This window comes from Colius striatus, chromosome 20 (assembly GCF_028858725.1).
Source record: "Colius striatus isolate bColStr4 chromosome 20, bColStr4.1.hap1, whole genome shotgun sequence".
In the NCBI taxonomy this organism is placed as follows: Eukaryota; Metazoa; Chordata; class Aves; order Coliiformes; family Coliidae; genus Colius; species Colius striatus.
In genome coordinates, this window is record NC_084778.1 from 3,965,390 (window position 1) to 3,991,421 (window position 26,032).

Sequence of the window (26,032 nt, forward strand, 5' to 3'; positions counted from 1 at the left end):
CGGGGCCATGGCGAGCGCGGCGCGGGGGCTCGGGCTGGCGCTGCTGCTGGCGCTGCTGCCGGGCCTGGCCCGCGCCACGCAGAAGAAGGCGGAGGCGGCGGCGCCGGGCGAGACGCTGCGGTACCTGCACTCGGCCGAGCTGGGCGAGGCGCTGCGGGCGCTGGCGGCCGCGGCCCCCCCGGGCCTGGCGCGGCTCTTCAGCATCGGCGAGTCGGTGGAGGGGCGGCAGCTGTGGGTGCTGCGCCTGACGGCGGGGCTGGCGCCGGAGGGGGCCGGCGAGGAGCCCGGCGGCGCGGCCCTGCCCGGCCGGCCGCAGGTGAAGCTGGTGGGGAACATGCACGGGGACGAGCCGCTGGCCCGGCCGCTGCTGCTTCGCCTGGCGCAGGAGTTGGTGCGGGGCTGGACCGACGGCGACACGCGCGTCGTCCGCCTGCTCAACACCACCGACCTCTACCTGCTGCCCAGCCTCAACCCCGACGGCTTCGAGCGCGCCCGCGAAGGCGACTGCGGCGGCGGAGGCGAGGAGAGCGGCCGGGTGAACAGCCGCGGCCGTGACCTCAACCGCAGCTTCCCTGACCAGTTCGGGGCCACTGAGCCCGACCTGGAGGCCGTGCCCGAGGTGCGAGCCCTCATCGCCTGGATGCGCCGCAACAAGTGAGTGCGGCGTGGCCTGGCCCGGCCCGGCCTCCCCGAGCGATTCCCCTCGGCCTGGCAGGGCCAGCACTGGGCTGCGGGGTCACGGAGAGCCTCGGCTCTGCTCCTGGACGCTTCAGCCTGCTTTCAGGCTTTCCCAGTACTTCCTAGCAGGGATGGGAGGAAAGCTGTTTCCCCACCTGTTTCTTTCCAGCCTACCTCAAGTGTTGGGTTGGCACTTTATTGCAACCACGGACAATCCTACAGCTGATGCCCAGATTCACCCGTGGGAGAGCAGTTTTGTGGCCAGTTTGCTGTGCAGTAGCCAAAGAGCTATGCTAGCCCCTCTGACCACAGCCTGTGCCCTGCATGCATGCAGACATTCCTGGCCTCTGTGGCCATCTGTGTCTCTTCCCACCTCCAGCAGCCTGTTGCTCAAAACTTCTTGTCTGCTTTGTCTTGAGCCTGTCTGTTGGTCTCATTCTTGGGGCTGATAATGCTTTCACCATGATCTGTGGGATGCTTAAAATATTTGGCATTTACTGTATAACTGATCTGTTTACCAGCATGTTAACAGAGTTATGTTGAATAAGACTTCCCTCCATCTTCGTGTTTGATGTAAAAGTCCCTGGGTTTAGCAATAACACTGTGCAGCAGCGTTTCCAAATTCAGGTGCTGTCTCCTGTAGCCTCTTCCTTGTCTGTGCTCCTGTTGAAGCGTGCAGGACTGAGCCTGCAGCGCCCACGCCAACCGTTAGGCTCTCACCTTCCAAGGGGATGAGTGGTGGGAAACTGCTGTGCCTGGAGTGGGTCACTTTGGGAGGGGAGATGGTGCCTTTGAAGGCCAGCTCTGGTTTGGGGCCTGGGGTAGCCCTGGAAAATGCAGCAGCCAGACTGGGCACTGTCACTTTATTAGCTCCATATTCTTCAGAGAACTCTGGGTGGTCCAGACCAGTAAGGTCAGCACAATCAGCTGTGTGCAATTGTGCAGAGAAAGCCAGAAGGAAAGTCTGATCAGATACAAGCAACACGTTGAAACAGAATGGGAAGAGATGGAGAAAGGGAGAGAGGATGGCTGATGGCCACAGTGTGCTGTAGGACTGTGGGTTAGATCCAACACACACAACCTTCAGTATCATGTAGAACATTTGCTTAGTTTTAGGGAACAAAATTTGCTTGGACAGACTATCTTTATTAAAACTTGGTGGATGGTGATGCCCATGGGAGGGGAATTAAGGTGGTACTCTAGAGGTGTTAAGAACTCATGCATGTTATTAATACCATTTAAAAAATATCTTGAGTTTTGGGGGTTTTTGTTGCAAGTGTTGGAGGTGGAATTCATGTGTAAGCCAGAGGGAAACAGGAAGAACACTGTGCTCTGGATCCCTTCACCTGGCAGCACCAGCTCATACTGGTACAATTGTTAGACTAACATAACTACTGATAGAAATTGAATGGGTAAGCAGAGCTATTTGATTAAAAAAAGAGATAGTGGGTGTTATGCAAGTCATGTGTGCTATTTTAAGCAAGGCAAAGATATTTGTCATGTTACCTCTGCTCAGAAACTAAATCCCGTTTGACCGAATGAGGAGAGCCCTTTTCCCTCAGTGCTGGGTTTGGTGGAAAGAGGAAGAATGCAGGCAATTACCTTTGGGATTCATTGAAATGTTTGTGCTGCCAGGGATCAAATTATGGTGTGATCTAGGGCATGCTGTGCTATATTTTCTGACCTGGGATTCTGGCAGCTCTGTCACACATCCCAGTTTTATTTATGCAAGTCAGTTGTGTTGTACGTATCAGGAGTTGCTCAAAGCTTGATGAAGAGCTGTGGATGTTGCTGTATGCACAGGGTGCTGCTGTCACAGAGTTTGAGGGCTCTGTCTTGGGGTGCAGTGAGAACCTTGTTTAATCTCCAGTAATACCATGTGTCAGTTTGGAGAGCGAATAAACCAATCCTAAAGAGTTGGTTTATTGCAAGAGTCTGCTAACTTCCCCACCATGCTCCCCCTTGGACACTCTTCAGGCTGTCTAACACCCTGCTTGCCCTATTGGAGGCTGCTGTTAATACGAGGGAGTATGTCTTGTAGGTAACTCTGTGTTGGATGAGTGCATGTTGTTAACATAACCTTGGTGTAGCTGCAGCTCCATGGGCTTGTCCCAGCACAGGGCTGGCAGAGCAGGCTCTGATCTCTCCCTCTTCCCAAGGGTCAGCTCTTCCAGTGGGAGCATTTTGCTTTGTTGATCCCAAACAGAGTTTAGAGACTCCTGAGAACACAAAGTTTGGGTGAGAAGGCAGCAGAATAACTGGTTGGGTGGCTGTAGCTGGTTTCCTGTTTAAATTGTTCCAGTGTGACTCTTTTTCTTCTTCCCATCCGTAGGTTTCTGCTCTCTGGCAATCTCCACGGTGGCTCAGTGGTTGCAAGCTATCCCTATGATGACTCTCCCACACATAATCCCACAGGAGTGTACAGTAAATCAGCTGATGATGAAGTGTTCAAATATCTGGCAAAAGCTTATGCCTCACATCACCCCATAATGAGAACTGGCAAACCCAATTGCCCTGGCGAGGAGGGAGAGACTTTCCAAGACGGTATCACAAATGGTGCCCAGTGGTATGATGTGGAAGGTAAGGTGTGCCAGCTCTAACTCTGCTGCTGTGGATCCCCTGACAGACTGTCTTATAGAAACACTTTCTTGCTCCCACTGAGAAGTGGTGTCCAAACCAGTGGTGATTATCACAGAGGAAGGGACAATGGGTGAAGTGGTATTTTTAGCTTTGAGTGTGTTCTGGCAGCTTGAGATGAAGGGAGGTGGCATCACAGGCACACCAGTAAGTGCCTGATGAATCACAGCCTGGGAGATGTTCATAGGGAAGAGATCACAGCAAACTGGAGAATTCTTCCTGGCCCTATTAGATGCTGGAGAGTGATCCTGCATGGGGGAAGCATAATTTGCCAAATGACATGTCATTAGCTCTCTAAACAGCTACTAAATTTTGACACTGGAAAGAGGAAACTATTGTTAAAGGTATTAAAGCAATGCCAGTGTTCTGGGATGGTTTTTTAACTTCCAAACATGTGATGCTGTAGATTGTTATAAAATAGCCTTCTGTAAAACTATGTAAAATTGAATTATGTGGTCTGAGCTAGCCTAGCTGCTCTCACTGGACGTGGGGTAGGCAGCTTTCCTGACAACTGCTCTGTTGCTAGACCTGTGCAGAGAGTGATAACCAGCACAGCCTGTTCTTGACCAACAGTATGGTGGGATCTGAGATGCAGTCTGCTGGTGCTTCCAGGAAGGCTGCTGATTGTTCCATTGGGCAGCTACATTGGAGGGGTTCTGAATATAAGCAAATCACCTCCTGATGCCACCACTCTGGCTCAGACACACAGTGGGCTGCTCTGTGCGTGGGGGGCTTTGCTGAAAATAGGAGTTAAATGACACTTTGACGAGATGCTCCTGTGGAAAAGGCTCTGTGAGCTGATAGAAAGAGAAATCTTGGCTGTAGAGTTCCACCATTGTTGTGCTCCCTCTGTAGGTGGTGTACAAACAGGGCTTCACCTGGCAGTGCAGAAATTTCTGTGGTGAGGACACAACTAACACCTTGCAGAAATGATCTGAAGAGGTTGTGTTGCTTTACTGTGCTTGGGCTGCTCTGTTCTGCCTCCTGCTAGGGCTGAGGGATGATGACAGGAGTGCTGAGCAAATGGCAACATCAACTGTTATTTATCATACCAAGCTTACAACTTAATCAATTCTCGTGGTGTCTTTCCCAAACGTAGCCTTCAGAGCTGACTTTGTCTTAACTCTCCACTTTGCTTTGAAGGAGGGAGAGGGATCTGTTATTGGGTCTGAACACGTCATCTCTGTGCTGGAAGAGGAAGTGACTGAATCATTCCCCAGGATTTCACTGGTCAAATAAGATGTCGTGTTCAAATAAGATTCAGTTTTGCTTCTTTCTCTAGCAGCTGTCCAGCACACCAACCCTGGTGTTTGCTTGGCTCAAGGTTCACACTGCTCCTGTGAAGGCAGCAGGAGGAAGGTTTGTGTAATCTGGTGAATTTGCTTATGAGGGAACAGGATATCCTGGATGATCTGTGCTGCCTTGTTCTGGTGGCAGTGGTTATCAGCAAACATCTCGGGAGGTTTGTTAGCTGAAGCTCTAGGGTTTTCTGCCCTTACGAAGTGGAATGGGTGTGCTCTGAAGGAAGGGTGGCTCTAGAGCTTTGTGCCTGTTCTCCCCTGCCCCCAGTAAGCAGCATCAGGGTTCACTTCATCCTCCTGTGAGGATGCAAGATGCCTGGCTAGTGTCTCACAGACTGCCTTTGCCTTGTCAGTGAACAGAGCAGAGGTTTCACCTACTTTCCTTTCACAGGAAATGACAAGGTGTGAACTGAAGACCAGTTTGCTCTGTGCTGCTATTGCTGTGGTTTATATTATGTCCAATAGCATCCAGCCTCTGCAGAAATAAAGCCTTTCACTGTGACAAGCCACCGTGTCCAGCGCAGCACCAATGGCTGTGGGTGATTCACAGGCACAGATTACAGGGAGGATGTTGTGTGAAGTTACTGTAACCTTTCAAGGTTGTAAGTGTTAACATTTATTTTTGGTGATGGCTGAAGAGCAGGCAAAGGGGAATCAGTTGTGTGCAGTGTATTGTATGACAGTGGTGGCAAGACCCCCCACAGTGTATTGAGTCAATTGACTTGCTCAGCTCTGTGCCAAGGACTAGTGAGGCTCCTACTCGGATCAGGAGGCCTTTCCCAGTGATTGCAGAACTTCAACCTGTGGTAAAGTGAGGCTGGGGAAATCCCAGTACCCTGCAGGAGCTCCATGGGCTGAGCTGAGCTCTCCATACATAGCACACCGTTCTCTCAGCGGTGCAGGGCACACTTCTGACCTGCAGATCAGGTTGTGCCAGGAGAGGCTGCAGGCTCCAAGTGAACTAAAGCCAGGAAAAACAAAGAAATGAGAACATAATGTCTCAACAGGTGGAAATTTTCCTGCTACATTTTATCATGTGAAATCAAACATACTGGAGAGCAAACTGCCACGGGATTCATTGTCCTGGAGTTACCAGTGCAGGTTTATGCTGGTGCCAGGCCCCATTAACTTTCATTTGAGTTTGCAAACAGCCTCTTGCGTGTGTCAAACCGAGGTGGCAAGTACAAATCTTTGGAGTCATTGTTAAGGTCAAGTGTGCACAGAGGAAGATGGCTGTCTGCCAGACAGCTGAATTTGGCTCCTGCATTCCAGCTGCTATAGATAAGCAGTCTGTGACTGGGATGCTTTTTAGAGGCTCTTGTAGTGCTCTTACTCTTCCTTCTTTTTTAAGTTCTGGGGCTTTTAACTACTGAGTGTCTGAGATCAAGAATACACATGTAAGTCTGGACTGTCCAGGGGAAAGTGGTTAAGAAACTGCTTAAGTCTTATCTGTGGGAAGAACGTGCTTGCCTTTATTTTGTGAAGAACCCTATTCAGAAACTGAATTCAGTGCAACAGCTTTGTAAGGTCTGCTTGGTATTTGCAATCCCTTCCTAAAAGTTATTTTCCTTGCTAGTTTAACTCCCTAAATGTTTGAATTGTTTCTGGTGTCTGCTCAAAGGTACTTCTTCAGGTTGAAAGTGGGGTTATGTGGATGCCTATTAGGTTGTTTTGATGTGATTACTAGCCACACCGAGCCTCTAAACAGCTTTAGTGGCTTCAGACTCAGAGCAGTTAAAAGGAGTGCTAAGAGCAGCGGGTGCTTGTGGCATCACTGCAGTGGCCTCTGTTTCTTGGCTTTGGCAGAAGGCATTTGCACAGTGTGAGTTCTGGTAGAAGCTTTCAGCCATGGCTCTGGGATGTGCACAATTTGCTGCCCTTACATGTTTCTGTTTTCATAAAGTTCTTGCTGCCTGTTTTTCTTCATGAGAAAAATATTGTCTTGATGGTTCAAAAGTCTGGGCCTCTTTTCACACCTAACACGACCTGCTGAGCAGCGCTGTGGTGGTGCAGCTCTTGGGAAGAGTGCTTCTCTGAGAGAGCCCCAAGAAATCTGCAGAGCTGTGCTGCTCCAGGCTGTGTGATGCAGCTGCTGGAGTTGAAGACTCAAACCTCACCTCCTCTGAGTTTTAATGGTTACAGACTAATGGACCCAAAGCATTCTGTTGCTGCTCACCTTGGTCTCCTGCTATAAGACAATCAAATCTGTCCTCAGATTAAGCAACTTGTGCCGTGTATTTAATCACTTCTCTAGCTTGCTTTGTGCCATCTGCTCTCTCTGTAGAGCAGACACAACTGTTTCTTTGCTTTAACTTAGCTGCAGATCTCTTATCTCATGTCTGCTCCAACAAAAGCTGGAATTAGAGAGGTTTCTGCTCAGTGCAGTTTGAAAACAGAGTCTTTCCTGGCTGGCCTGGAAGACTTCTCCTGGCACGTGGTATATTTATGGTGTCTGGATCCCCAGGCTTGACTCTAGAGAGCTGCATTCTGCCTGATTTGAGCTTGCCAGGAAGCAGAGGCACACTTGTCAGCATGAACTCTGCAGACCTCTTGCTGCAAGAGGTCTGGGATCCTTGCCTTAAGTGCAGTCCTGTTGCTCAAGGAGTGAGACAGAACAGGAGAGAGGTTTGTTCTGAGCATTCTTGTGACTTACTGCCAGTCAGGGACTTTCCTTACTGGGACTCAAAGCTGCTGACTTCTGCATTGCTTTCCTCACTTTGTTGAGTGGCAGAAGCTTTACATAGTGTGGGCTGAAAGACACCCTGTGATTAAAAAAAATCTGCTGAATAAATCCATCAAGTTATCCCATGTATTACCCAAAGAGATAGGAGGAGTAGAAGCACTGTAGTGTGACAGCCCTCTGCCTTGGGTGTGCTTTTTGTGCCCTGCTCCTTGTGTGCCGTGCTCTGCTATTGACAGGCTGTGTAAGGATCTGTCTTTACAGTTCCAGATCTTCTCTGTAGCCAGGAGAGCTTGTGCAGATGGTATATGGAAAAATACATCATTCCAGTAAAAATAACTGTCCTGCTCTGCTGCAGGGCCGTGTGAAGGCCAGATATGTACAGTGGAAACAATCCAGATTTTCAGGCATGCAATGGACTACTTTGTCAAAGGGGCAGGCTTTACCAAACTCGATGTAGCAAGCTCTAATTTAGTCCATTGCTGCTCTATTATGAGTGAGCATCTGTCCTAAATTTGCTTGAATGGCAGATGAAGCACTAAATATGCTTCATAATGGCTCTGGTTTACGTATGGATGTTTTCAAATGCATTAGCGTCCTGCTATGAACAGATGGTTCTAGGCTGGCAAATTGTTTCACTCTGCACGGTGTTTACTGGTGAGGGAGTAGCCTGCTGTGGGTTAGTTTTCTGATCCTGGTAACAGGAGCTGAGTAAAACTGGGTATGTATCAGATTCACAAGATGAATTCCTCTAACCTTGTGAACTGAGTTTGAGTCTGAAGGTCCTCAAACACTTTTTGACCCCTTGTGCCGGACGGAAAAGTCTCTTTCCTGTTTTGATCTCAGCCCATGCACAAGCTGTAGTGCTGTTTCTGGCTCTAAGTGACATTTAATTTGTTGCAATAAAAGCTTCATGTTCCCTTAGCAGCAAGCTCCCAGAAGAACTGGGAAGTCTTTGGTGTGGTAACAACCTGCATGTCTTGCTGGGGGTCTGTCCTAAATCCTACTTGATGCTATCAGTCCATCCCTGCTCTACCCAAGTGCAGTGGAGCTAATGAATCCAGAGCAGTGGTCTCTGACCTTTTGGGACAGGGAATGCTGACAGCCACCACATTTATAAGCCTTCTTTCTCTGCTTGGTAAAGTGCTGCTGATAGCTTTTCCTGGCCATGCATTAACACAGCCTCTGCAAATGCCAGGTAGTGCATTTGCATTGTGATATCGATCCATTCTGGCCAGTTAATTGGCCAGCGCCCCAGAGAGTCCCTCATTTGTGCAGGGGCTTGTGAATGATTAGGAAAGTGCTCAGACAAAGCAAGCAAGGTTTATTAGCACAGCATTAATGTAACACTGTGGGCAAAGCAAAGGATGGGAGTGCAAAGTATGCATTTTCTACAGAGTTACCTGCTGGAGTCCTGCAGACTGGTGCCATGACATGTGCCACAGGCTGTCTTCTGCTTTCCTTCCTCCTCAAGTTTGCATCTGCCTCCTGCAGAGCAAATGTAGAGCTGTTCCATGACAGATCAGCTTCTGAGAGCCAATTTGACCTTCTCAGCTCATGGGGGAGAGGCTCAATGCCTGGGCTCCTGTGTCCAGCCGCAGTGGTGGGAGCCGTTCAGTTGGTGTGTGAAGGTCCCTGGGCTAAGTGGTCCCAGCAGCTGCTGTGCAGGTTGGGATGGAGCTGCCAAGGCCATGTCACTCCAATCTGCCTGGGCTGTAAATGAATCAGGTGTGTAACCCAGAAGATGTCACCAGTGTATGTAAAACAGTGAGATGTTTTCCATGCTGACACCACCACCTGATCTGGCGGTGGGAATGATCCCCTTATGTGACCGTGACATCTGGCTACAATCACGTGGTGGGATTTTTCAGTGACTCCAAAACCTGTCTCACAGACTTGTGGAGTTTTTTTGTTGCTGTTGAAGACACCCATGACTGTTTAGAGGGCTGAAGTCTGAGCTTGAGATCATGAGTGCTGATATCTTTGGGCCTCGGGTCCTGCTGGTACGTGACTCATTCTTGTTTGAGAAACAGGTTTGCTTGCTGTGCGTTCAACATCAGCTTCAGCAGTGGGGTCAGGACACTTGCTGGAACGAGGTCACCTTTTTGATTTGTAGCACTACCTGTGATTTCTCTGAAGGGCAGGAACAGCAAGGTGAGCTTAATAGCAGGAAACAACTGCATTCTGGTGCTCACAGAGGCTTGGCTGCTTTCACACTAACAAAGCTGACCCCGCATGCTGCAACATCCTTAAATTGATGGAGACTGTTGCTTTAGAGAGGAAATGTGGGAGAATGGTGGTTACTTGGCTGAGACACTCAGGGGAAAAGGCAAGTGACCCAGTTGTAGTTTCTGAGATGAACAAGTCTGTGTCCTGTTCCCTTTTTGCAGGACCTTGTTGTTGTGGGCTCACAGGAGTCCTCAGCAGTGAGAGAAGCATCGCTGTCCTTCCAAATCAAGAGGAGAGTTTCCTGAAAGTGACTTACTGTGGTTCAGGGCACACTGTCACCATGTCAGGCCTGGCTGGACTTTCTGCTAGGGCTGCTCTGAATATCAAATAAATAGAGACTTTCAGATGAGGAGCTGGAGGAAAAGAGCACCTGAGGAAGTAGAGAAGGGGAAGCATTGCTCTCATCTAGAATTTTGCTAAGAGTATTTTGGGAGAACAGCTCTGGGGTCCTTGAAACTGATTTTGGCATGTGGCTTCCAGCTGCCACCTCCTGGCTTGGTCATTTGGTGTGCTCTTTTGTATCAGAGGCCCGAAGCTCATTTTGGGTGCAGTAACTTCTCTTGCAGCAAAGCCTCACAAATCTACAGTAGCTTGGAAGGCATAGTGAAGGACTCAGCAGCACTGATGTTCAGACTCTGGTGTGTCTGCCCTGGTGAACTGAATTTATAGTGTCTGGAAAATATCTTCACCGTCAAATGAACCCACATGAATTTCCAAGTGCTGTGCTGTCAGCTCCAGCTGCTGCAGCAGTGAGACTGAAGGGGCTGTCATCTTTGAACTGTCTGAGGTTGATTTCAGTGACCCAGTGTGCCAGATACTTGGAGAAATGGAGTTCAGTCTGCCCCAGCACAGGCTCTCACGGTGATCTGGCCTGACTTAGATGGTTCACTCTGGAGCTAGAGCAGCAGCACAGTGGTGTCGTGGGGGACTGAAGGATAAGGGAAAATGTGCATCCTGTGGTCTGTGCATTGCTCTTGGCAAATGTCTCTGCCTCATTTTCTCAGGTGGGATGCAGGATTACAACTATGTGTGGGCCAACTGCTTTGAGATCACGTTGGAGCTGTCCTGCTGCAAATATCCTCCGACCTCTGAGCTTCAGCAGGAGTGGGAGAACAACCGGGACTCTCTCCTTGCGTTCATTGAGAAGGTAACGTGGGCTGGGATGGGCACGAGGGCAGCATCTGGGAAACTGCTGTGTCTGTAGTGGGCTGAGAGCTCTGTGTCCAGGTGCTCTTGTGGCTTTGTTTGCTGCCTGTGGTAACACAACCGCTGCAGTTGCTGCTCAGAGGTTGGTGGCTACAAAGCTGCTGTGTATCTCTGTGGTTCCGCCACAAAACCCACATCCTCTGCGGTAGCAGAGCTCTGCTCAGAGGGGCCTCGTGGGACTCAGTGTTAAACAGAGAGACTGAGCAGTGCAGGTCTCAGTAATGCACTAAGTAATGCAGTATGGCCCCAGTGCTATGAACCTCCAGTGATCTTCAAAAGCACCAACAGTGCTGAGACCTTGGCTTGCAGAGTCCTTTGCCAGGCTGTCTCGTGCTCATGTATGAGTTGACTAGGTGACTGTTTAGGCTGGGAAGGAAGGAAGCTGCATTTTGTCCCTTGTTATGACCTGTAACTCTGTATATACTGTGTGCCCATGCCAATGAATTGGAGGATTTGTTAGGGAGGACCAGTTGAGAGATCTTTCTGCCTTCCCAGTGCGTGCTGGAATTCCTGTCCTTGCTGTCTGGCTGAGCACTGTGAATCATGGTCCGGTGTGTCTTTGCCTGGCAGCTGTCCTGCTCTGCTGTGTTGGGGGAAGGACAGGGGGCTATTGCTGGCTGAGGACACAGTTCCCCTGATGTTGCCTGTCTTCTTGCATTGTTTTCCTCAGGTCCACATTGGTGTGAAGGGCTTTGTCAGGGATGCAGTCACTGGAGCTGGCCTGGAGAATGCCACCATTGTTGTTGCTGGTATTGCTCACAACATCACAGCGGGCAAGTTTGGTGATTACCACCGACTGCTTGTGCCTGGGACCTACAACGTGACTGCAGTTGTAATGGGGTAATGTCTCTGTGGCAGCCTGTGTCCACACTGCCAACTGCTTGTATTCCTTCACTTGATTTCTTCTCCCAAAGCATCTTGTTGTGTATTGAAGGGGCTTGACTGGAAGCTGCAGCAGTAAGGGACTCCAGCTTAGAGCTACAGCTGTATGTGTTCACCTCATGCCCTGCTGCAGCAGGGTGCTGTTGGGTGCAAAGCATTTTTGTCACCTTTAATTGCTTGTATCAATTGCATTTTACTTTCTGGGCAGAGGGAGAAAGTGGAGCAGAGTGACCTCAGTTTATATTGTTTAAAGTCAGGGTACAAATGTGTAGCTTGCTCCTAGGCTAGCCCTGTGAAATGCCTGTGGCTTCTTCCCCAGTGAGTCTGTAAACAGGAGCTTATGCCTCTGTGGCACAGCAAGGACAGCAGTGTAGGGGTCCAGCAGCAGTGGGATGAGTCCTGTCAGCTTGTTCACTGATGACTCTCTCATGTAATTGTTCACATCCCAGTGCATTTGGGCTGGGAGAGGTAGGCTGGAGTGGTGGAGAGGCTGCAGAGGGAGTTTGCCTCCCTGCTGAAGCCAGCTGGATTTACTTTCACAGATACACACCAGTGACCAGAGAGAACATTGAGGTGAAGGAAGGAGCTGCAACAGAAGTGGATTTTTCCTTGCAGCCAACTGTAATGCCACCAGCGCTTAACGTCACACAGTTCACAGCAACCCCTGCTCCTGTCTCTACCGTCATCCCCACCTCTGTGCAGGCAGAGCCCCCAAGCCCAACCTCTCTCCATCAGCCCATCCAACCTGTGGACTTTCGCCACCATCACTTCTCAGACATGGAGATCTTCCTGCGGCGCTATGCCAGCGAGTACCCCGGCATCACCCACCTCTACTCCGTGGGCAAGTCGGTGGAGCTGCGCGAGCTCTACGTGATGGAGATCTCTGACAATCCTGGCGTCCACGAAGCAGGTAACCTGGGAAGTCCTCTTTTTAGCAAGGCACAGTGACAGGCCCTTTGCTTTGAGAGACTCTGTTGGCAAAGCAGAAAGGAACGTAGAGCTGGCAGCTGTCTGAAGAGAGACAGCTGCTCCTTGCAGGATCCTTCCTAGACAAGGTGCAGTGGGTGGCACTAGTGTGAGTTAGAGCGTTGCTGGGATCAGCTACACTGGTCATAGAGCTCTGGGGACAGAAGGACCCAGAGGCTTCACTGAAGCAACTTTCATCCTTTTGCTGTTGTGGAAACAGAAGGGTAAATTTTAGGTAAACACCCTGCAGCCTTGCAGAAAGGCCTGAGACAGCAATGCTGAGGGTGATGAGATGTCCCCAGGCTGTAATGTAAGTGGTTGTAATTGTCTCTTTGCTATGGCTGTGTACACAGGTGAGCCAGAGTTCAAGTACATTGGTAACATGCATGGGAATGAAGTTGTGGGCCGAGAGCTTCTCCTGAATCTCATTGAGTACCTCTGCAAGAACTTTGGCACAGATCCTGAAGTGACTGACCTGGTCCAGAACACAAGGATCCATATCATGCCGTCCATGAACCCTGATGGCTATGAGAAGTCCCAGGAAGGTATTGTCTGCCTTGAAAAATCTGTGGGGTTTCTAGGTCTGAGAACAAGGCTTTGGATTCAAGGTACCTCTCGGAGAGATTTGGAAGCTTCACTGGAGCAGAAGTGCTCTCCACACAGGGAGGCTGGGAAGGGACTTGGTGCATGCTGTGGGATGAGAGGGTCAACCCCATGCTGCAGGATGGGCAGTCAACAGATGCTTGAAGCTGTTGGAGAGAGCTCCTATGCTCTTGTGCTGTATGCTGCCCCTCTTTGGGTTCCCTTACAGTTTGTGGCTATCCCAAGGCTTATTTTAATAAAAGACATTCCTTGGACACAGTTCATACTTTCTGTGCTTTGGTCCATACTCTTAGTAACATGCAATGTGGGAGCCAGGCTGTCTGCAGAGCGCTTGTCCAAGGGTAATATAGACTTTTATCATGATGTTGAAATTGGCAAAACCATCCTTCAGGGAAGTCCTTAAAAGTGTGTGACTCTGGCAGATTGGCAGAACAGTCTTCCAGAAAATAGTTCTGGCCAGCAGAGCTCTGTTTGGGTTTAACAAAGAACTTGTCTGACTAGTTTAAGAAGGTGAGCTCTGAGGTTTCTGCGGGTCATAACATCCGGCTGCTGAGATTGTTCATGGTTCACTGCCTTGCTGCTAGCTGTGGTCTGACTGGCACTGACAGCCCGTGCAGACACCCGCTGAAAGTGCTCTCTGACACCTCTGTGCACAGAGAAGGCCTGTTGCTAAGGGGCAATGTGGGGATCCTGTCGAGCTGGGGTGTAGGAAGCCAGCACTATTGTGTTCTCTGCTGTTTTCCATTAACTGACAGTTGTAAGCCCTGTAGTTAAGAGGATGAAGTGCCTCTGCAGTGAAGTGGGACCTTGCTTAGGGCAGAAGCTTGAACACGTGTTTCATTTGCAGGAGACAGAGGAGGTACCATTGGCAGAAACAACAGCAACAACTACGACCTGAACCGGAACTTCCCAGACCAGTTCTTCCACGTGACAGACCCTCCACAGCCAGAAACTCTCGCTGTCATGGCCTGGTTAAAGATGTACCCGTTTGTGCTCTCAGCAAACCTGCACGGAGGTACGGCAGCCAAACCGAGCTCCTTCCTTTGCAGTGAGGGCTGAAGGCTGGGAGTTTGCAGGGATATCTCTGTGATGTTCCAGGTGTGAACTACTGGCAGAGAGCTCTGGCCTTGGCCTTGATGTAGAATGGCAGGAGCAGCAGCAGCCAGGTTCCTGCAGCAGGGCTGTGGCTGTTTGCAAAGGGCCTACGCAAACAAAACATACACCAACGCTGTTGTTCATGCTGCTGGATTAGGGATCAGAAGCTGAAAACCACATCCTCAAGCACAGCTGTAGGGAGTTGAAAAGGCTGCTAGAGGATCCTAACCACTTCTCTGCAGGGAGCACGTGCATTGGGGAGTAGCTAGTGCACTGCTCACTGGAATGTGGGGATGGACTCTTAGCAGCTAGGTCTGGGAAGGGGATATAGTGCTGTGGCTGTTAAAGGCTGCATAGTATTTATAAAGTGAAGGGAACAAGATGTAATCCTGAGAGTTCCCTGCCTTGAATCACATGTCAGAACTATGAAATTTGCTGTAATTTAATTATCTTTTCTTCCTAAGTCTCTGTATTGCAGCTTATTCCCTAGGCAGTTTGTCTGCTGGCTTGTAGCTGTGGTAACTTGCAGGTGATTGCTTTGTGCTGGCACATTTAATTTTGTAGTGCAGAAGTACTGAGTGTGGGTAGGAGAGAGCTGGCAGCTCTCCAGGAGCAGTGGTGTCTGGGGTTCCACTCTGCTATTAGTACAACTTGCTTAGGAAAAGCTTCTAATAAGCCAAAGATATTATAATCTGTCAGTGCTTGCAGTAAACTCCAGAAAGCTGAAAAGGTACAGCAGTTGGGCTAAGGGCACCATGCATGTTCTAAGGAATTCCTCCTCTTACTTTCTCTTTTCTGTGAAAGTGATCATTGTGAGGTTGTACTCACCCTTCCTACATGTAAGAGCCAAACCTTTGATGGGTCATGGCTTGGCTTCACCTTCCCAACTGGGAGTGGTCTTATCTCTTCCTGTGCTTTTGTTGTCTCTTCTGTCTGTTGGGCTTCATGATTTGTTTTCCAAGTCTTGAAGCGCAAAAGACATGGCACTCTTTGGAGAGAAAAAAGACAAAATTCCTCTATTAGGCTGAGAGGTCATTTGGAAAGTGTGTAAGCATGAATCAAAGCTTGTTTCCCCTGCAGGTTCTTTGGTGGTTAATTACCCTTTTGATGACGATGAACAAGGAATAGCCATATACAGTAAATCCCCAGATGATGCTGTGTTCCAGCAGCTGGCACTTTCCTACTCCAAGGTAAAGCTCTAAGGGGAAAACAGATGCATCCTGCTGGGTTGGCTCCTGATGCTGTGAGGAACCTCCTGGGCAGCCTGTTAGAGGAGGGTGCAGGTCTTGTTGGGTGCCTGCTGTTGCAGGCACAGCAGGAGGGTCCTGCAGGAGGCTCTTATTGCATGAGTGGTTGTCCACTGTCTGTGGATGTGAGTGTTCTGTCTGCAGGCTCTGGAGGAGGAGCGTTCTGCAGACCCAGGGGCCATTGGTACTGAAGGGTGGTAGAAGTGTTGTACACAGACTGGGAGGGAGAGCAGGGATGTCTGTGGGCTGGGTGTGGGTGCAGTCTGTTTGTTCTGCAGCCATACAAACACCTCTATGTGAACCTCTGTATTTGGTAACCCTGAGTGTGTGACTAATGTTAGAACAAAAGTGCTCATGGCTGTAGGGTGCAGACTCAGCTTCACATGTTGCATCTTGTGTTTTAGGAAAATACAAAGATGTACCAGGGAAGCCCTTGTAAGGATATGTACCCCACTGAATACTTCCCACATGGCATCACTAATGGGGCTCAGTGGTACAACGTTCCAGGTAAAGTAGACCCAAAGTCTCCTGCACTGTTTACTTTCAAGTTAATGCATGTGCAGCTTAAAGAATTAAGTCTGCTCTGTCACAAACTCTGCATTGGTCAGCCCAGATTACTGAGATTCACATTTCGTTTATCACCTCCTAAATAATGTACCCAGATAAAGTTACTCCTGGGAGAAGGAATTTATAGTGTAGTTTTTCTGGCTATAGGCAAAGTGGTTTCATAACATTTTACAGCAGTGTATTAGCATGAAAAGTATTTACAAGAAAGTTATTTGTTTGCCATTTTGACATCCCTTTGAAGCTTGAATCTTGCCCTGTGTAAAACCCTTCTTTCTTTAGCTATAAAATACATGCTGTAGTTTGTACTTTTATCTTTCTCTGCTAGTCAATACTTCTCTTTTTTGAGCTTTCAGTTGCTTTCAGGAAACCTTGTCAAAAGGGGTATTTTTACATTCCTGTTGTAGGTGGGATGCAAGACTGGAATTACTTAAATACAAACTGCTTTGAAGTGACCATTGAGTTGGGCTGTGTGAAATATCCGAAAGCTGAGGAGCTGCCCAAGTACTGGGAGCAGAACCGCCGGTCACTCCTCCAGTTCATGAAACAGGTGAGATCTTTGGACCTCAAGCAATTGTGTGAGCTGCATGTGGGGTTTACTTTAACTATGCCAGAAGGAACAAACTAATCTGGGGGCTGAAGCAAGTGCTGCCTCTTGGCCAGACTGGGTACCTGTTCCACAGAAATCCTCATCAGAAGATGTCTCAACTCCTCCTCTCCCCTCCTTAACAAACCAAAAAGCTGTATGAAAACAGCAGCCAGGTGGGCTGTTCATTTCCCACTCTCTTGGCTTTGCTGCCTAGGCTGGAATGGCCCTTTTGTGTCATTCCCATCTGAGTTTGGGATTGGTGGTAGTCCTACACGCCTGGAGCATGCAAACAAAGGTGTGGAACAGATTGTGCTGTGGTGGCACCCCGAGGCAAACAATTGCTCATTGTACTCATCAGGTGATCTTAGTCCATGCCAGCTGCTGGCGAGTCTGACCTGAGCCCTTCTGGGGACTTGGTCCTGTGGGATTGCTGGACCTGCTGGGCTGGGGATATGTGTGTCAGGGCTCCCCCAGCCATGCATGGGGTGAGAGGCAGAGCGAGGGCTGGCACTCAGCAGGGCTGTGGGTCCGTGCACAGGTTCACCGCGGCATCTGGGGATTTGTGCTGGATGCCACAGACAGAAGGGGCATCCTCAACGCCACCATCAGCGTCGCCGACATCGACCACCCCGTGACCACCTACAAGGATGGAGATTACTGGCGCCTTCTGGTCCAGGGGACGTACAGAGTCACAGCATCTGCCCGGGGGTGAGCAAACAGCTGTATGGCTGACTTTCCACTCAGGAGTGGTCCCATAGCCTCCTGAGGGATGGAGAGGCACTCGTGCCTACCTCTGCTGTAAGCAGAGATAGCGATGTGCCACTACCCAGATGGCAAAGGCTGCTCACCTTGTGCTGCTGTACAGTCTAAATCTTCCCTTGTTTTGAGGTGCTGTGGGAAAGAAGTTGATAACTTGGTGTCTTTAGGGGAAATTCTCTTGCAGGCAGCTGCCTGTAGAAGTGACTTCATCACTTCAATTGCTGCCAAAACTTCTGTGTTGAAGCAGCCCGGCCTGTTGTTCTGCCAGTCTGCCACATAACCTTGCACCACCTGAGCCAAAAGCAGCTCAGTGCCATGTTGGGCCCTTGAGCTACTTCCTGTCTTCCTGCCATTCCCATGTCCCTTTGAAATGTTCTTGCTCTTCATTTTTATGCTTCTCACGTTTGGCTGGGAAGCATTAGCAGTCCCATGGGAGTGTCCAGTCAGGTAGGGGGATGGATAGCTTGTTGTGCAATGTCTCAAGTGCCTGCCATTTGCCTGTGCCTTCTCTTCCCTGGGCAGGTATGATCCAGTCACTAAGACGGTGGAAGTTGGCAGCAAAGGTGGGGTGCAGGTCAACTTCACTCTTTCACGGACAGACATCAAAGTGGAGGAGGGGAAGGTGCCAGTCTTGAACACCCCAAACACCAGTGACCCCAGTGAGAAGGAGTTTGAGACCCTGATCAAGGATCTCTCTGCTGAGGATGGCCTGGAGCGCCTGCTGCTGACCTCCTCGGGGGATATTGCTCCGTACCGATACCGCCCCTACAAGGACCTCTCAGAGTTCCTCCGAGGCCTCTACCTGAACTACCCACACATCACAAATCTCACCAGGTGAAAACTCAAAGCAGCAGTTCTCAGCTCCTTCCTGAGCAGCACTCTGTGATTGTCTTTTTTCAGATTTAGTTCGAGTTAGCTTGCCCTGAGCCAAAGTCTCTGCCCTCCTGCAGGTGACCAGCTGCTGCAGTCCTCTTTGTCTTTGTGACCTGTACTGCTTACCCTCTGTCAGCTTTAGAAAGCACATATCTCTTTGTCCCAGGACCTCATTTGCTTGTTGTTACCAGGCACAACATGCTCATGTGCTGTTCTTGCTGGTGCCAAGACTGCTTTTCTGATCTGTAGCCTCTATTGTCCTCCCAGTTGCATCAGCCCTGATTGTGTTCCCTGCTTTGCTCATGCTCAGTTTGCTAACTTAATGGCATGACTGAAGCAACAACTTCTCCATTACTGGAAATAGGTTTGCTTTTGTCCTCAACTCCAGGTGCTTTATAAATTAGTTTGATGTCCAGATGTATCCTGCTCTGAAGGAAAACAACAAAACTTTGTTTGTCATGGGCTATACAGAGCTACATGGAGCATTGGGTGTCCTGTACCAGACCTGCATATGTTCTTACACAGATGCTTGTGTTCAAACTGATAACTATAATGAATTCTCTTCAGAGCTGCTGCAGATCACCTCTCACAATGTGGTTATATTTTGTGTCACTTGTCTCTGCAGCCTCCTCGTGGAAGCTGGCAGCAGTTCCTTCCCACACTGGAAGGTCAGGCTAGGGCTGCAGTGCTGCTCTTGAGATGATGCTCTGGTTTCTTATCTCTTGGCAGTTTGGGTCAGAGCGTCGAGTTCCGTCAGATCTGGTCCCTTGAAATCTCCAACAAGCCCAACCAGTCTGAGCCTGAGGAGCCAAAGATCCGCTTCGTGGCTGGTATTCACGGGAACGCTCCCGTTGGGACAGAGCTGCTCCTGACACTGGCAGAATTTCTTTGCATGAACTACAAGAAGAACACTGTTGTTACAAAGGTGAGGAGCCAGTGCACAGGATCTTGGAGGCTTCCAACTATATCCTGAGAAGACAATGCTTCCTGGGAGAGACTTGTCTTGTGGCTTGCAGTGGTCCTGTGCGTAACAGGGAGGTGTTGTGAGATCCACGGGGCAAGTGGGAACCTCTATCTGCAGTTCCTAGGATGAGGCCCAGGCAACTGAGATGTACAGAGAACAAACCCTACTAATTGCTCCTTGTCCTGTTTCTCCTCCTTTTGTTCAGCTGATTGACCGAACTCGGATTGTGATTGTTCCTTCCCTGAATCCCGACGGACGTGAGGTAGCGCAGGAGAGAGGCTGCACCTCGAAGATAGGCTGGACTAATGCTCATGGCAAAGATCTGGACATGGACTTCACAAGTAAAGCAAACAAAAGCCAAGTGATATGTAGTGTCCCTGTAGAAATGCAGACTGCTGTAGAAGTGCCCTGCTAGGGGTAGATGTAGTGGTTTGGTTACAGGGTTTACCTGTAGAGAGCAGCACTCCTGCCCTGGAGCTCTGCTGGGAAACTTCCAGAGCTTGAGATCCCCCTTACAAAAGGCAATTTGCAGTCTCATATTTGCAAGGAAAAGATGAAGCAAAGTTCTTTAGGAGTAGTCCAGAGGTTAGACAAGGCCTAATGTATTCTTCCTGTTAATTGATTCCTTTCAAGCCCTGATTTCTGAGAAATGCCCTCTGTTCATGCTTCCCAGAAACAGTCTCCTTTCATCATGCTTTTCTAGTTTCCATGTAACAGCCTCTTGTGTCCATAGCACTGTATCAGCCCACCCTTCCCAGGAAAGAACCCAGGTTTGGCTGGAACCATACCAAATGCTTTCTTAAGAAAATGTCTATTTGATGACATAAGCAAAGGCCACTCAGATAGCAAAGGAAACTTGCCAGTTCTCTTTCCTTTCTTTTCTTGTGATTTCAAGGCAATAATTCCCGATACTCGAGGGCACAAGAGCCTGAGACCAAAGCCATCATGGACAGCTTGATACTGAAGCAGGATTTCAGCCTCTCAGTTGCACTGGATGGAGGATCTCTGCTTGTCACTTACCCGTATGACAGGCCAGGCCAGGCAGGTATGGCTGACTCCTCCAAGGGCTTGCACACACAGTCACCCTTGGGCTATCTCTGCAGAAGTTCATGTGACTGTATGATGTAAGAGCTTTCTGTACTGTAGCCTCTTTCTGTGTTCAGCCCTTTGTATGTGGAGCTGACAGTCTGTTAAATAAAGCTGAGAAACCTCACAGGATTCAATTAGGGATCAGAACACTCACAGTTTCCATTCAACAGTATTTCAACCTTCCCTCTGCTAAAGCTGCTATGAAGTCTGCTTTTGCTACCACCCCTCAGTATTAGAGGACATCTGGAATGCCCCTGAAACTGTGTCACTGTTTAACACAGAGTCATAGGGTTAGAATGGGCATCTTACACTCCAGTGACTAGGAGTTGCACACTCAGTGTCTCACTTTTCTCTTTGTAGTGGAAAACAAAGAAACACTGAAGCATTTGGCATCTCTGTATGCAAACAACCATCCACTGATGCATTTGGGCCAGCCAGGTTGTCCAAATAAATCAGGTATGTTTGGTTCAGTCCTTTGACCTCCCTGTTAGCTTGTGCTGGGCTCTGCTAGGAGCAGGTCACTCTAACAGCTGTGTTCTTTCTCTCACAGATGAGAATATTCCTGGTGGAGTGATCCGTGGCTCTGAGTGGAACAGTCACTTGGGAAGTATGAAGGTACTTCACAGCACAAGGCTTTCCATCTCTGTTAAGCATCAAAAAGCATGTTTGTTCTGTCGTCTGGGAAAAACTTGCCCACCTCCAGCTGCACTTGGCACAGCTTTTGAAACACCATCTCTTTTACTGTAACTGTGGGTTTTGGTTTTGCAGGATTACAGTGTCATATTTGGTCATTGTCCTGAGATCACTGTTTATACCAGCTGCTGCTACTTCCCGAGCGCAGGACAGCTTCCCAGCCTGTGGGCAGACCACAGGAAATCCCTCCTCAGCATGCTGGTGGAGGTGAGCCACGGGCTGTGGGAGGCAGTTCTGGCAAGGAATCAAGGAACTGGGCCAGGTGGGGAAGGGGGAAGAAGAGAGCAGCATGGAGAGTCTTTGTGTTTCTATAGGTGGTGTGTAATTACAGACTGTCATAGTTTAGACTCTGTTAGGAGTGGATTGAACAGAGGAACTGTTGGATAGATGGAACAGAGGCAGCAAGTGACTGGGAAATGTCTTGACAGGAGGGTTAAACATTTGTGCTGTGTTGTCTCATGGTGGGCTGAGCAGTCCTTGCAGTATTGTGTGCTCTCATTTACTAGGGGGGGTCAGGGATGGAGCACGTGCTGTGTTTTGAGGGGAGGGTTAGATCTATTTTAGTGACAAATGTGCTGTGGATGCTTTGATCTGAATGTGAAGTGTTTGAAATGCTTTATTTCAGGTTCATAAGGGAATCCATGGCTTTGTCAGAGATGAGAGTGGCAAGGCAATTTCTAAAGCTCTCGTTGTTCTTAACGAAGGTTTGAGTGTCTCTACTAAAGAAGGCGGCTACTTCCACGTGCTCTTGGCTCCGGGTTTGTATAACATCAACGTGATAGCCGAGGGCTACCAGCAGAAACATGTCAAGGTATGTGAATGTCTATGTCAGAGATCTCTTGCCTAGCTGTGGCTGTGTTTAGTGCCCAGGGCAACTGTTTTCCCCCTTGATATAATGGTTGGAGAGGAATTTCCCAGCACAGCAGGGTTGTTTTGGGCAGTAACTTTTCTTTCCATTGCTCCTGTCTTTGGCATCTGCCCAGTCCTGCACTGCTCCTCAGGCATCTCTTTTGTCTGGACACCTATCAGAGGTGCAGGCTTTGATACAGGCTGAGCTCTGGTGTCTCTCTGCAGGTCTTTGTCCGCCAGGATGCTCCCAGCTCCGTCTTCATTGTGTTTGACACGGAAAACAGGATATTTGGTCTGCCAAGGCAGCTGGTTGTAACTGTTGCAGGTAAAGTGACTCTTGACCAAAGCTTTGAGATTTCCTTTCTGTGCTGGTTCATGCTGACAGTGGCTCTTCACTGAACCGGAACAATATCCTGTGAACTTAGGCTGTCTCCTGCTTTCCCTTTTGAACATGTGCTTTTCCTTGCAGACTGGTCCAACAACCCTTGGTTCTGGTGATGGTCTGGGCTGATGGGAGGGAAGGAGTAGAGAGTATTGCAGGGGTCTGAAGGGTCCAGAACTGGTGTCCAGATACCTGGATTAGGGAGAGCCTGTTTGTGCATAGAGCTGGGACCAAAGAAATCTTGCTGCTTCACCAAGGTTTCTCTGGGCAGTGTGGCACCAGCTATGCATTAGGAGGTTGGGGGTTTTTTGTTGAAGTGGCAGCTACTGGAGAGGCTAGAGTTTATAGCCAGTGTTCTGCAGAAAAGCTCAGTGAGCACAAACAATAAAAGCCAGTGCAGTTCTGCTCCCTTGCATGGCATGTCTTCAGTGGGAGGAAAGAGCAGGGTCATAGTGAAGTGAGGAAAGTGGTTGTGACTGTAGAAGGGCAGAGAGATGGTGGCAAGCCTTTGAGTCTCTGAGGTGAGGGAACATGGCATTAACTTTCATGTCTTCTCTCTGGCAGCTGCAAGTATGTCTGCTCTTGTCCTCACTGCTGGGATCATCTGGTGTGTCTGCTCCATTAAGTCCAACAGACACAAGGATGGCTTCCACCGCCTCCGCCAGCACCACGACGAGTACGAGGATGAAATCCGCATGATGTCCACCAGCTCAAAGATGTCCCTCCTCAGCCATGAGTTCCAGGATGAAACAGACACTGAAGAAGAAACATTGTACTCCAGCAAACACTGACACCTCCAGGCAGGACAGGAGCTTCCCATGGACCAGGCCTGGTGGTGGGAGGCAATCCCTGTGGTTCAGTTTTGAAATGTTAGTTTGCAGGAGGTATCCCCCAGAAGTATGTGGGTGGCAGCTCCCAACTTCCCTCTCTTTGCTCTGTTCCTGTGTACATGCAAATTGGTGGGTGTTGGAGGCTGTGTTTGGGTTAAGGACATGGCTTGTTACATTTGTGGGTGAGGATCTGTGGGTTTAGGTGACATTGTTTCAAAGGCAACTTAAGGTGGCCAGGAATGTTCCCAGCACTTCCCCAGCATCTCAGCACAGTGAGCAGATGATGGGAAAGTGCCACAAGACCTGCAAGGAATTGTAGTTACAGAACTCCAAAGTGGTTTCTCTACCTGTTTTGATTTGATGTTTTCCTCTCAGTACCTGGGGAAAGCCAGATTCTTCACTTGGCTCCACGTTCTGCAGAGCAGCCCTTGGAAAAAGACCAAAAAAACCCCAAACCTTTGATTCTCAGTTGCTCCCTTGGAGCTTTTCCCTGCCATGAGATGCTGTGGCCTGCTGTGATCTGCAGTGGTTGTGGAGCACCTCTGGTGTATTGTTAATTCCAAGCAGTGACTTGGCATCCTGAGAGCTGGAGGAGAGGACATCCATTCTTGATGTGAGATGGAGAAAAGAGCGAATGTCAGAGCTTCACTGAACTCTGACAAAGTTCAATTGCTTGCCAGCTCTGCAGCATTGCTGTTCCTGACTTCTGGGGAAGAAAAAAGCTGTATCCCCATAACCTCTGCTTGCTTTTCGTTTGTGTCCTAGACCTGGTCTTTGGGGTCTTGTGTTAGCCTTACAACAGCAGTGTCTGAAAGAGCAACCAAAGGTTGTTCTAAGCAAGTGGATCAAGTGATTATGGTGGTTACTGTAGAAAAGCAGTCTGTTATTGACTCCCCCTGATCAGTTTTGCTCAAGTCCACCACTGTTCAGGAGGAATCAGTGGAATCTGACCACTGCCTTGTATTTGAGCATTACTGGGGCAGCAGGGAGAGGTTGTGGGACTATCCATGGCCCAACTTCAGTCTTAGATTTTGAAGAAAAGCTGCACCATTTGCCATTGTCCACCTCATACTATTTAGTGATCAGAGCACTTTGGAAACACTCTTTCATCGAGCTCTGGTGATGGTGGGTATCAAATGCACCTCACACTCCACTCTGTCTGGCTGTTCCAGCGTCTCTGAAGTGTGTAGCAAGAGCTCCACCTGGTTGTGACTGCAGTCGTGGCTGCTGCTCTGGGGGTGCAAGGCCTGAGCGAGAGCTGAATGGCTGTGCTGGAGAGGGGAAAAGCAGCCAAATTCTGCTTTGTAGCACTTGGCAGGAATTTGAAAAGAGGAGCCTCAGTGTGCATTCCCAAAGCACAGGCAGAGGGGGTGTGGAAGGGATGTACAGAAGGGCAGAATGGCTGAAATGTTTGATTCCAAAGCCCTCATACATCTCTGACATTCCTCTGCATTCTGGGCAGAATAGGGCAGAATTCTGGGGTTAGAATAGGCACTTATTTTCTTACTGCTCATTTTCTTCTTGAATCCTTTCCTGCCTGACCTGAGTGCTGCACTGCAGGAGCCTGGCACAGCCATGTCTGGGACGTCTGGTTTGCTGTGTGCTCATCTGTTCTCCAGCATCCTGAGGAGTTCACTAGTGAAACCTGCACATGGTATCTATGAAGGAATGTTTGCACCCAAAACTATGCTGGGATCTGTTGTACAGAGCTCTGACACGGTCTGCTCTGGGAGAACAGCACCATGGGCTCCCTGGTGAAGGCTGTGTCCTTGTTGGGCTGTGTCACTGTGGGAAGGAGTTGCTCCTGCCCTCTGCCTCTGGCAGCTGCCCTTCCAGAATCACATGCCTGTGGCCATGCTGTGTGCTCATCTCAGCTGATTTTGTGCAGCTATCTGGAGGACATAGCTAACCCTTACACACCAGTATGCCTTCTTCCCTGTTCCATGGGGCATTCAGTTGCAAGAAACGTGATAAGAACTATCTGGGGAGACGTGCTGGAAGGAGGGAGAGGAGGCCAAGCATGCCCCCTGCTCCTATCTTGCATAGCTCTGGGGTGAAAGCTGCTTTTGTTGCCTCTGTTCTGCAGGAGCTGTGACTGTCTCTGTGCCTGCCCTGCTCATCCTTCTGAGCCAGGGAGGGAGTCTGGTCTTGGGCTGTGACCCTTTTCCACGTGCAACAGGCTCCACTAACCCTGCCTGATCTCTGAGCTGTTCCTGCCTCTGAGAGCTTTACCAAGAGACACAGCAGGGTGGGGGTTATATGAAAGTTGAGTTGCAAAGGGCTCTTTGTATGCTGGTTGGGCTTTGTTTGGTAATGGACTGAGCTGACCTTGCTTTGTCCCACTAGCAATAACTGTGGTTAGGAGCTGCGTTTTCCTCGCAGTAGGTGTGTGTTTTAAGGCAAACGGAGTCGAGATGTTTTGCAGACATGTGAGACTTCCCCCAGCAGAGGCTCAGGTGGGGGTCTGGCTCTCGCTGCGGCACTGGAGCCATTTGGTGCCAGTTTTGGGAAGGCAGGAGCAGCTTCCCCTGGTTGTCTGTCCGTCCATCCGCAGCAGCGCCCGTGTCCCTCCTGGCCAGGAGCCGCCTCCCCGCGGGCGCCGGTCCCTGCAGCGTGTGGGTCTGTGCACTGTGCCTTCAAATGTACATTTATAAAGGGACTTGAATCGCCTCCTGGGACGGGGCGGCGTGAGGCGAGGCTGGGCTCTGCCCTCAGCCCGGCCCTGTTTTTTACCTGTATACTGAGAGCCAATAATCTGTATAAAACTATTTTGATGTCCACCGGGCTCCTCTCGTTCTTACCAAGGGGGTCTGGGGTGCTGGGGGCTGCTGTGGGCGGAGGGTGTCAGGGTTTTGGGGGACTGGGGGGTGCTCAGGGCCGGGGGGGGCGGCGCGGCTGGTGCTGAGGGCTGCCGAG

General features: G+C 49.7%; 1 protein-coding gene across 1 annotated transcript; it reads left to right on the forward strand.

The window, feature by feature from the left end:
- CPD (carboxypeptidase D) lies at positions 1 to 25,896 on the forward strand. Its single transcript, XM_062012145.1, has 21 exons — positions 1 to 654; positions 3,011 to 3,258; positions 10,530 to 10,672; positions 11,402 to 11,571; positions 12,156 to 12,523; positions 12,933 to 13,124; positions 14,030 to 14,197; positions 15,358 to 15,467; positions 15,929 to 16,031; positions 16,496 to 16,638; positions 17,216 to 17,385; positions 17,959 to 18,270; positions 19,039 to 19,234; positions 19,479 to 19,614; positions 20,169 to 20,318; positions 20,723 to 20,818; positions 20,913 to 20,977; positions 21,131 to 21,262; positions 21,681 to 21,866; positions 22,130 to 22,229; positions 22,851 to 25,896. Exons 1-21 carry the CDS (start codon positions 8 to 10, stop codon positions 23,075 to 23,077), a joined length of 4,062 nt encoding a protein of 1,353 aa, XP_061868129.1. The 5' UTR covers positions 1 to 7; the 3' UTR covers positions 23,078 to 25,896.
- The last annotated feature ends 136 nt before the right edge of the window (positions 25,897 to 26,032 follow it).